The sequence below is a fragment of the Oncorhynchus gorbuscha genome, linkage group LG15 (genome assembly GCF_021184085.1).
Source record: "Oncorhynchus gorbuscha isolate QuinsamMale2020 ecotype Even-year linkage group LG15, OgorEven_v1.0, whole genome shotgun sequence".
Taxonomy (NCBI): Eukaryota; Metazoa; Chordata; class Actinopteri; order Salmoniformes; family Salmonidae; genus Oncorhynchus; species Oncorhynchus gorbuscha.
The window spans coordinates 47,246,329-47,258,734 of NC_060187.1; the positions used below are offsets into that span (position 1 = coordinate 47,246,329).

At 44.2% G+C, this 12,406-nt stretch overlaps 1 protein-coding gene across 1 annotated transcript in view; it reads left to right on the forward strand.

Annotated features, from left to right (window-relative positions):
* Window positions 1-12,228, forward strand: part of LOC123997401 (zinc finger protein GLIS1) — a 119,665-nt gene extending 107,437 nt beyond the window's left edge. The window contains 3 exon segments of the mRNA XM_046301590.1: window positions 9,432-9,571; window positions 10,888-11,046; window positions 11,338-12,228. Coding sequence (XP_046157546.1) covers window positions 9,432-9,571; window positions 10,888-11,046; window positions 11,338-11,474 — 436 coding nt within the window. The 3' untranslated portion in view covers window positions 11,475-12,228.
* The last annotated feature ends 178 nt before the right edge of the window (window positions 12,229-12,406 follow it).

Consider the following 12,406-nt stretch of genomic DNA (forward strand, 5'->3'; position numbering starts at 1 on the left):
AGTCCGCACCTTTGGGGGTGGGGGTACTGTCACGTTCTTACCTTACCTTTTTTTAATGTCTTTGTGTTAGGTTGGTCAGGGTGTGAGTTGGGGTGGGTTGTCTATGTTCTTTTTTCTATGTTATATTTTCTATGTGTTCGGCCTAGAATGGTTCTCAATCAGAGGCAGGTGTCGTTGTCTCTGATTGAGAATCAATCCTTTTCCCACCTGTGTTTTGTGGGTGATTATTTTCTGGTTAGTGTTTTCTGCACCTTACAGGACTGTTTCGTTTTTTTCACGTTGTTATTTTCTATTTCAGTGTTCAGTGAATAAACATCATGAACACATACCACGCTGCGCATTGGTCCGATATTTCATACTCGTCGTCAGACGACGAAGACAACCGTTACACAAAGATCATAGTTTTTGAAGTATGATCTGGTCTGATGAAACAAAATATAACTGTTTGGCCATAATGACCATCATTATGTTTGGAGGAAAAAGGGGGATGCTTGCAAGCCGAAGAACACCATCCAAACTGTGAAGCACGGGGGTGGCAGCATCATGTTGTGGGGTGCTTTGCTGCAGGAGGGACTAGTGCACTCAACAAAATAGATGGCATCAAGAGGTATGAAAATTATGTGGATATATTGAAGCAATATCTCAAGACATCAGTCAGGAAGTTAAAGCTTGGTCACAAATGGGTCTTCCAAATGGACAATGACCCCAAGCATACTTCCAAAGTTGTGGCAAAATGGCTTAAGGACAACAAAGTCAAGCTATTGGAGTGGCCATCACAAAGCCCTGACCTCAATCCTGTAGCACATTTGTGGGCAGAACTGAAAAGGCGTGTGCGTGCAAGAGGCCTAAAAACCTGACTCAGTTACACCAGCTCTGTCAGGAGGAATGGGCCAAAATTCACCCATCTTATTGTGGAAAGCTTGTGGAAGGCTAGCCGAAATGTTTGACCCAAGTTAAACAATTGAAAGGCAACGCTACCAAATACGAATTGAGTGTATGTAAACTTCTGACCCACTGGGAATGTGATGAAAGAAATAAAAGCTGAAATAAATAATTATCTCTACTATTATTATGACATTTCACATTCTTAAAATAAAGTGGTGATCCTAACTGGCCTAAAACAGGGAATTTGTACTGGGATTAAATGTCAGGAATTGTGAAAAACTGAGTTTAAATGTAATTAGCTAAGGTGTATGTAAACTTCCAACTTCAACTGTACATACGCACACACACACACACACCAACATGATGAGATATTGGAAGTGAGACAGGGGTCTCTTTTTCAGTAAGGTTGATGAGGACCACCTGAAATATACCGCTGTGAGTAGATGATGTAAGTGGAGATATCGTCCTAAATTTCCATACAAATGAAGATCAAGTGCCTAAGTGATCGTTCTTGTCCACACCTGTCTCTTTGCCCACCCAAAGCTCCTACTTGTACGTCTGTGATGTGATGACAGCGTTTCATTGCGAGAATTGCGGCAATTTGTGGATTTCATCAAATTGCGATACCTGACCAAAAATGCATGTACTACACACATACATAGAGTAACTGCACAGATTTATCTACCCATCTGAGAGAGAGAGTTGTGCCAGGACCTACAACAAGCTGCGTATGAAACGTCTACTCACATTTGCCTGAAGATTGAGCATTTGATTTACATGTTTAAAGCCTTGAGTATACAGGCCGCTGCCAAAGTCAATAGCCGTGCAGCACTTGTTTTTCCCAAACGGTTTAGCAGGACATTCAACATTTTGACAAAATTATCTAACTAACCTGACTCTAGTGCTGCGGCAGCCTCTGACCTCATAGTTAAATGTGTTTACTCTGGCTCAAATGGGCCATTTAGACAAATTTGACTTTGTAAATATCAGTGTCATTTTTCTGAAGCTGATATTAAAATATGCCAGTTAAAATGTGATTTCTGTGACCCGTGGCATGCATATGGAGCTCGGAGCAGGAGCTAGAGACACTCGGGGCTTCTCTCACAGACACGGCCATTCTACAGTTGTTGAGGGGCTTGTGAGCGACGATGGGTGGTAAAGGTTGTCATTCAGTGCCTCTTTACCATATGCCATTCTATAATTACAGGGGCAGGGCAGACAGAATTTTTCCTGTGTATTGATATTAGAGCCCCTCGGCAAATATTAGTTTGACATGGTTTGGTACCTTGTGGAGTACAAGGAACTGTGATTGACACGATCTAATTGAATTAGAGTGGCTGCAGAGACGGCATTAAGAGATATACGGTTCTGAAGGGAGACAGTCATTCATAGTCAGCGAGTAACTCCATGCCATCAATCCATCCATCCATCCATCCCTCCCTCCATTCATTATCACCCCTAAATCATCTGCACGGAGTATCAAATCTCCCAAGTCAAACAAAAACATGCCATCATAGTCATTCATTCAACAGACAGGCCGGAGTCATATATACGTTTCTGAACGTGGTAGTAGTAGGACTCATCGTGGTTTTGAACTGCCTTTGCTAAATGGCTGATTCAAAGAACAATACAGACAATTCAAAGTCAATATTCCTTCACCAGCGATGGCATTTATGTAGTGTTTCAGTGTTTCCTCCAGTGTTTTCAGAGGTTATCTCACTAAAACTAACAGAGAGCTTTTATCGGCCCAGGAAAAGCTCCTTGACTGCTTCGTCTTGGGCCGTAGGGTTAGCTTAGCTCGGCACGGCCCGTCTCTCACGCGTGGCTTTAGCGCGCTAACCAGAACCAGGCGCGTTCCCACCGTCCCGCGCCAAGCCGCCCATGCCCATCCATCAGAGGGGCTTAATGGTGGGCCTCCGAGGGGGGGGCGGAAGGGGATCTGATCCATGGTCCCCAGTGGGACAGGAAGGGCAGGTGAAGGAAGACGAACGAGGAGCAGAGCAACTTTCTTCATGAATCTTCATCCTGAGCATCCATCTCTTTTCAGTCTTTCTTCCCATCTCTCCATCCCCCTCAACCTTGTAGACAGAACCAAGCCTTAGAGGACAGATCCTAGAACGGCGAAGGATTGCGTCACTGCCAATTGTATTTTTTGCTTATTATAGATTGTATATAGCCTGACAGATAGTCCAGTGCTGATAACGTCCATGTCCTCCTTACATACCTGCTTGGGTTGTAGGAATGTGAATCATTTTGACTGGATTGTTTTTGCCCCAGGGTGATGTTACAGTGTCCCGGTTGGAATGCATAGTCCTGATCCGTTTGCTCTGTCGTAGAGGTTCATGAAGCCAAGTTTATTGCAGGGCTCAGTCTATGTCTACTGAATCAAATCGTATTCCCGGAATCAAATCAAAGTTTATTTGTCACGTGCGCCGAATACATCAGGTGTAGACTTTACAGTGAAATGCTTACATACAAGCCCTATCCAAAAGTTCAATTTGTAAGTAAAAAAATAGGTATTAGGTAAACAATAGATAAGTAAAGGGGGTACTGGTACAGTCAATGTGCGGTTAGTCGGGCTAATTGAGGTAATATGCACATGTAGTTATAGTTAAAGTGACTATGCATAGATGATAAACAGAGAGTAGCAGCAGCATAAAAGAGGGGTTGACGGACACACACACACACACACAATGCAAATAGCCCGGGTAGCCATTTGATCAGGAGTCTTATGGCTTGGGGGTAAAAGCTGTTGAGAAGCTTTTTGTCCTAGACTTGGGACTCCGGTACCGCTTGCCATGCGGTAGCAGAGAGAACGGTCTATGACTGGGGTGGCTGGGGTCTTTGACAATTTTTGGGCCTTCCTCTGACACTGCCTGGTGTAGAGGTCCTGGATGGCAGGCTTAGCCCCAGTGATGTACTGGGCCGTACGCACTACCCTCTGTAGTGCCTTGCGATCGGAGGTCGAGCAGTTGCCGTACCAGGCAGTGATGCAACCAGTCAGGACGATCTCGATGTTGCAGCTGTAGAATCTTTTGAGGATCTGAGGACCCATACCAAATATTTTCAGTCTCCTGAGGGGGAATAGGTTTTGTTGTGCCCTCTTCACAACTGTCTTGGTGTGCTTGGACCATTCTAGTTTGTTGGTGATGTGGACACCAAGGAACTTGAAGCTCTCAACCTGCTCCACTGCAGCCCTGTCGATGAGAATTGGGGTGTGCTCAGTCCTCCTTTTACTGTAGTCCATAATCATCTCCTTTGTCTTGATTACGTTGAGGGATAGGTTGTTATTCTGGCATCACCCGGCCAGGTCTCTGACCTCCTCCCTATAGGCTGTCTCATCGTTATCGGTGATCAGGCCTACCACTGTTGTGTCGTCTGCAAACTTAATGATGTTGTTGGAGTCGTGCCTGGCCATGCAGTCGTGGGTGAACAGGGAGTACAGGAGGGGACTGAGCACACACCCCTGAGGGCCTCCAGTGTTGAGGATCAACGTGGCAGATGTGTTGCTACCTACCCTCACCACCTAGGGGCAGCCCGTCAGGAAGTCCAGGATCCAGTTGCAAAGGGAGGTGTTTAGTCCCAGGATCCTTAGCTTAGTGATGAGCTTTGTGGGCACTATGGGGTTGAACGCTGAGCTGTAGTCAATGAATAGCATTCTCACGTAGGTGCTCCCTTTGTCCAGGTGGGAAAGGGCAGCGTGGAGTGCAATAGAGATTGCATCATCATGTTCACTTTGACGTATTACCTTATTACCATATTCACTCAGTATTATACATTAGGTTAACTGGGTGAGAGATGTGGGGGTGAATCACTAAATCAGGTCAATTGAGTCACAGTCACTGAACCATAGTCTATCCACTGTACTATTGCCAGTAATCGGAGTCAAAGCTTATCTGGCTGAATGCTCCAAGCAGTGAGGTCCCTCAAACACTTGGCCCTCAGTTCTTTTACACTCACCCCGTCACTCTGAAACGCTCACCTCAACATCTCTCCCCGGCCCTCGTCATCCCGCCCCTGATCTCGACCAATAGCCAGTAGCCTATCTGTTAATAGCCTCTGTGTCAATCTTTCAGGGGTCAGGGGTTAAACCACTCCTTCACAGCAGAAGAAGGGGTCAGGGACGGCCGGTTGGAAAAAGGCAGTAATGACAGGAGGAGGAGGAGAAGGAGGATGGAGGATTATCAGGGAAGGTGAATACCAGGGGAGAGATTTATACTCAGTGCAGCGTATGAAAGATTCCCCTCATTCCTTGAGCCTGAGCGTGCGGCAGCTGGCAGTGATTAGCTTATGATTCACTTTAGCTGCACATAGAGGCTGCTTGTAAAAATATGAACAGTATAACTGTTTCCTGAGTTTGTGCTGACAGCAGCTCCCGGGGGAGCGCCGCTCTCCGCAGAAACACATGGCCGTGGCACTGGGCCCGTGCCAATGGACGGATTAGCCACGCTCGCTGCTAGCAAGCGTTCAAATGCTCTAATGCTAACGCTAGGCAGGGAGAAGACGTTGGTTCGACACTGCGCTGGTTCAAATGGTTCCGTGTGTGTTCAGTGGAGAGGCGTGTGGCTCTCTAAGCTCAAGAGGCAGGAGAGCGACAGAGAAGGTTTGCTTTAGGATATGTGGTAGCATAAGAGGAGGTGCATGAGTCCGTTGTTAGTGCACGGTGATGTTTCAAATAGAAAGGTCTATATATGGACACAGTCGAAGTACCTATCTCTAGCACGTCTTTCTTTTATTAGACATAGCCTTATTTATTCACGTATGCATCCTTTATTTAACCAGGTGATGCCCATTGAGATGAGAATCTAGTTTTCAAGGGAGCCCTGGCTGTGCCTGAAACATAATCTGTTCCTGTGGGGTGTAGAAAGGCTGTGCCAGGTGGTAGCACTGGGTGGTACTGACCTAGCTTTCTCACACAGTTAGAGCTATGTCATCCTGGCCTTAGAGGTGAGCAGTCATCTGAGGGCTTCGCTGCCTCCGGTAACTCTCTGTCATCACATTCACAGAGCCCGTACTGCAAACCATATGCATCCATCCACGGCACATAGTAACACAGCAACAGTTTATGTGTTGGCATTCTTGAAACGCAACTGGAAAAAGGGTACTAAGTGGCTGTTGAATATTTGTGAGGAGATTTTGCCTCCTTATAGAGATTTGTGTCTTACTGGTCTGGATATCTGTTTTGTTCAAAGTTAGGTGTTGGGAGCAGAGCAGAAATGTGATATTTGTTTCTGCAAATGGACTAAGTACAATTATTTTTCTCTTCAAAAAATAGGCATGATTGTTTTTTTTTTGGGGGGGTTGAAATGCACTCAGAAGACATCTTAAATGTATCACCCAGATCTCCTTTAATACTGACAAGGGCCTACTTGGTTTCCATGTGTGCAGTTGATATCGGAGGTTTACATACACTTAGGTTGGAGTCATTAAAACTAGTTTTTCAACCACTCCACAAATTTCTTGTTAACAGACTATAGTTTTGGTAAGTCGGTTAGGACATCTACTTTGTGCATGACACAAGTAATTTTCCAACAATTGTTTACAGACAGATTATTTCACTTATAATTCACTGTATCACAATTCCAGTGGGTCAGAAGTTTACATACACTAAAATGAAAATGATGTCATGGCTTTAGAAGCTTCTTATAGGCTAATTGACATCATTTGAGTAAATTGGAGGTGTACCTGTGGATGTATTTCAAGGTCTACCTTCAAACTCAGTGCCTCTTTGCTTGACATCATGGGAAAATCAAAAGAAATCAGCCAAGACCTAAGACAAAAAATAGTAGATCTCCACAAGTCTGGTTCATCCTTGGGAGCAATTTCCAAACACCTGAAGGTACCACGTTCATCTGTACAAACAATAGTACACAAGTATAAACACCATTGGACGTGCAGCCATCATACCGCTCAGGAAGGAGACGCGTTCTGTCTCCTAGAGATGAACGTACTTTGTGCAACAAAAAATTCAAATGAATCCCAGAACAGCAAAGAACCTTGTGAAGATGCTAGAGGAAATAGGTACAAAAGTATCTATATCCAAAGTAAAACCTCTACGAGTCTGTCACGAACCGGCTCAAAGCCCGTAACAAAGGGAGACAACGTGGAGATAAGGAGTAGCAAAATATATATTTATTAACTAAAGCAACTAAGTATAATATACAATGGTGTGTGTAATCAGTAATCAGTAGTGTAAGTGAGTGTTTTTCATGCATGAATGTGATAATGCAGGGTGATGAAAGGTGCCAAAGCAAACAAACAAAAGGCCACCAAGAACCACAACAGAATCTACAAAGGTGTTTGCATGGAGAGTCTCCTCCATGAATGTGGAAGAGGTCTATTTATCCTAGGAGACACCTGGCCCAGGTGTTTCCCATGTAGCTGACGACCCTTCCAACTCCGCCCACCGGCATCCTAATAAGGAAACAAGAACAAAGAGAGAATACGGCAGACAGAGAGGGAGGGTCGTCACAAGTCCTATATCGACATAACCTGAAAGGCTGCTCAGCATGGAAGAAGCCACTGCTCCAAAACCGCCATAAAAAAAGCCAGACTACGGTTTGCAACTGCACATGGGGACAAAGATCAAACTTTTTGGAGAAATGTCCTCTGGTCTGATGAAACAAAAACAGAACTGTTTGGCCATAATTACCATCGTTATGGTTGGAGGAAAAAGGGGGAGCCTTGCAAGCCGAAGAACACCATCCCAACCGTGAAGCACGGGGGTGGCAGCATCATGTGGTGAGGGTGCTTTGCTGCAGGAGGGACTGGTGGAACTCCACAAAATAGATGGCATCATGAGGTATGAAAATTATGTGGATATATTGAAGCAACATCTCAAGACATCAGTCAGGAAGTTAAAGCTTGGTCGCAAATGGGTCTTCCAAATGGACAATGACCCCAAGCATACTTCCAAAGTTGTGGCAAAATGGCTTAAGGACAACAAAGTCAAGCTATTGGAGTGGCCATCACAAAGCTCTGACCTCAATCCAATAGAAAATGTGTGGGCAGAACTGAAAAGGTGTGTGCAAGCAAGGAGGCCTACAAACCTGACTCAGATACACCAGCTCTGTTGGGTGAATTTTGGCCCATTCCTCCTAACTTATTGTGAGAAGGTTGTGGAAGGCTACCCGAAACATTTGACCCTAGTTAACCAAATACTAATTGAGTGTATGTAAACTTCTGACCCACTGGGAATGTGATGAAAGAAATAAAAGCTGAAATAAATCATTCTCTCTACTATTATTCTGACATTTGACATTCTTAAAATAAAGTGGTGATCCTAACTGACCTAAGACAGGGAATGTTTACTAGGATTAAATGTCAGGAATTGTGAAAAACTGCGTTGAAATGTATTTGACTAAGGTGTATGTAAACTTCCGACTTCAACTGTATATTGTAGAATGCTACATTAAAAATAATCTGACATTTCCTGTTTGTTTGAAATGTAAATGACTGGACACAGCAGGAAGAGGTTAGATTAAAACGTTTAGAGAGTGCAGCTTTCTGAATAGGTAGAAGAGCTGAATGGATGACATCCAATTGATGCTTTCTGTGACAGTATTTATGTAAGGTTCCTGGGACAGTATTTATGTAAGAGCATGTGGTATCCTTTTGACAATCTGCTGTCACAACGCTTGAATGCAATAGAAGTTCACCAAAAACCCACTGCGTTCCATGACTTCTTTCACGTTGATTGCAGGTTTTTCCAACGTCCTAATAGCGTAACCATGTTTCGAATTCAAGCGGTTGGAACAAGTTCCCATCTGTTAGTTATAACTCTATTTTAAAAAGCAATTCAACCCCTTGTTGTTGTTTTCCTTCCTCTGTGAAATGCGGTGAACTCAACGCAAAGTGTGACCCTTTGAAGTGTGAACTGAAGAACATGGGAAATACACTCCACAGATCTTTCGGGTATTTGGCACAGTCCCGTCTAGTTGGAGCTATTCGGCTTAACGTTTCTAACTATTTGCTTGCACACATCTGTGTCTAATACCACCACGGACAAAGCTTGATTTACTTCATCACAATCCAGAAAGCCTATGAGGAAGCATTGGTCGTTGCTTGCCCGCCCCGAGCCGTTCTGTGGCAAACATGTCATGCTCATATGCCATCTCTAAAATATTGGAGAAAGTAAACACGAATAGGCTTTCTCCTCCCAGGCCACAAGGCAAGGAGTTAAAGGAAACGGGGAGCTCGGTTTCAGTCGAATGCACCCTCTCGTGTTTGTTGACTTTAGATCGTAACATGTGATAGGTGGAGGACGTTTCCATTTACTGACTACAGTACATACAGTCCAACATGTGTTCTTCTGAGGGGTGTTCAGGACTCTTTAACCGCCCCAGTGTGTCGGTTAGATCACGTGCTGCCGAGTGCGTAGCACTTTGATAAAGTGAGACATTTGATTCAACAAATCATATGTAGCCACAGTTGTTAAGAGTGTACACAGGGAACCATTGTCTTGATGCACTTTTGAGCATCTGATTATGCATAACTATTTGGAAATTAGACAATGAATTATGTCTCTCACTCTCGCTCTCCTGCAGGGTGTCGGGTCCTCTGCTCTCCCCAGGGATGAAGGGTACAGGCACTCCTCCTCCCTTGGAGAAGCAGCAGCAGCAGCAACAGCACATCCACCCCCACCACAAGCCCTACTCTCATTACCACCACCAGGCTGCCAGTGACGGTAAGATCAACCCTGACCAGACTCAATACAACCCAACTGGACTATTTAGTGGGCTGGAAGCCTCAGAGCATTGGTTAAAGATTCAAATGTGTTTTACGCTACCGACTCAACTTTCTGTCATGCAGAATAGATCATGCAAGCAGTTCTATGCAATACATGTCTAACGGCACCTTTTAAAACATTCCATTCCATGGAATAGGCCTCACACTTTACCACCATATGAACATGAAAGGACACAAGTAGAGGAAGCGGTGTTGTAGAATTGGGACACGGCCCGTAGGTCTGTCAGAGCGTTTAGCGTTGCGCAGAGAGAGAAGATTGCTGTCAGAGAGACAGAGCAGGCGAAACCACAAGCGGAAGCCTCCTCTGCTCTGAATTAGCCAACAAAACGCTGCCTTCTGTAGTCAGCTGTCTCTCTCTCTCTCAGAGCTCCACCAAGGCTGCTCTAGTTAGCTGTCACTCCAGACCCGCTCCCTAATGCCTTAAACACAGCTTTCCCTGTTAAAGATCTACGCATGGACATCTCTCAAACCACGCTGTGGTCGGGAGTTGCGTAAAGCGCTCCAGAAATGGGCTGCTTTCACATTATTATTACTTGAGTAGAAAAAGAGAAGGGGGACAATTGACAAATGCTACCACTGAGGAACTGGAAGAGTTAGCGCGCTAACACAAATGTAGCGTTATAATAACTCGAAGCCACACAGTATATGGAATCACTTTGCAAACATAATAATCACTCCTTAACATACCATATTGTATGGTCACAAGGAATGCCCCTTTCATACACTTTTATTTCCTTTTCTACCCCCCTCTTTACCTCACTCTTACTGACAGTTGTGGCTGCTTTGCGCGATATATTATTGTCTCTACCTTCTTGCCCTTTGTGCTGTTGTCTGGACCCAATAATGTTTGTACCTGGTTTTGTGCTGCTACCATGTTGTGTTGCTACCGTTGCTGTGTTGTCTTAGGTCTCTCTTGTGCTGATGTGTGTTTTGTCCTATATTTTTATTTCATTTATTTTTATTTTGAATCCCCTGGCCCCGCAGGAGGCCTTTTTCCTTTTGGTAGGCCATCATTGTATATAAGAATTTGTTCTAAACTGACTTGCCTAGTTAAATAAAGGTTAAATAAAGAAATCAAATGAATAAATAGAAATAGATTGACTAAAACAGCTATTCCCATTCAAGTCTTTGCGTCTAGCAGCCATATTTAGTGTATCCATGAGTGTCCCAGTTAAATTGCCATGGGGAGAAGGGCTTTTCCCATTCTAGTAATTCTATTTCAATTCTCCACTCTCTCCTCCCTTCTCTCCTTAGATTACCAAGGCAGCTTTCAGAGCTGCTTCCATTTTGGAGACTCCTACAGAATGGAGCAGTCTGTGAGTGGTGTTCACTTACCAGCGGACTCACATGGCTACACTTCCCACCAACACAATGGCTTCCACATGTCCAGCACCAGCGGTGGCTCTGCGGCAGGTGAGACTCTAGGATATATCACCTCTACTTCCTCCTTTTCACCCTCCTCCTCTGACATTTCATGTGCACCCCTTTTTCTGCAATTTAGTGTTTATTCTGTCTTTTCGCCTACTTCTTCACTTCCTAAACAAGAAGTATCTTGTATGTGCCTGTGTGATAAGGCAATTCATGACTTTTTAAAGACAGAATATTAAGATATCTTGATGTCGGTTAGATCAACCACACGCACACACACACCTAAGCGTAGCATCAAAGCTTGTATCTAAGGAGTCATGACTTCTCCTCCCTCAGGCTTCAGCTTGGCCCAGGACCTCCAGGGGCCAGGGGGGTGCCAGTTCTCCTCCAGCCCAGAGGAGAGCATCTTCTTCCAGGTGAACAGCTTCGACCGCAGCCTGAGCCAGATGTCCTCTGTCTACACAGAGACATAGAGGACCGTAAAGCTGCCCTATGTACCGTTATACGGGCCTCTCATGGCGTATGCATTTCAATAGTCTGAGGTGATAGCCTTTCCTTGGTCTCCGTTCCAGTTTGTACTGATCTAAAGGAAACAAGCTGAGTGAAAGCAAGCCAATCGGTAGCTTCCAGACCTCTGTGTTGCTTTTTTTTTGTTAGATCAGGGTGGATGAAGAGGGACGAGGAAAGGCCATTTTAGAGTATTGAGATAGACCCTAGTATAATACGTTATTCCATGGTTCCGCTGGTCAATGGCCATCCTTTGTAGCTTTTTCTACTGCTCTGAAAGAACTGCCGTACCTCTGTAGTACGACAGAGCTCCCTACAGCCCTGCCCGAACAGATACCAAGTGGACACATTTCAAACGGAGACATGACCTACTCCAGAACTCCCTCCTCTTTCTCTCTCCTTCCGTCTCTACATCATTCAATCTACTAAGAACTGAAATGTAGACAAATATATATCATTTTGCCGTGTTGTTTTTAACAGTGGAAAATACATGTATTGTTTGCATTCCTTTGTTTTTATTTTTGTGTGTTTGTTTATTTGTTTGAATTGTCTTAAGATATTTCTGGATGGTAAATGGAAGGGTGGTGGATGGTCATTTGTGAAATATTCTGGAACACAGTCAAATCTACTTTATCATGTGTATAAATGTACAGTTTGTTTAAAGCGATCTTCTGAATGTTTGTTATTCCCAAGTTTAAGAAATAAATGCTATTACAATAATACAGATGGTGACTCTTCTTCTTACGGTGGTATGCACATCTATGGGATTATCGCAGGTGCAGGGTATTGCCATGTCACAGTAAAAGAAGACCATTTTAATTATGGGAGCATTCAAATAAAACAGTGTTCAGGAATTCTTCTCATTTTCCGATGATCCTCACTTAAGTGTTATTACATG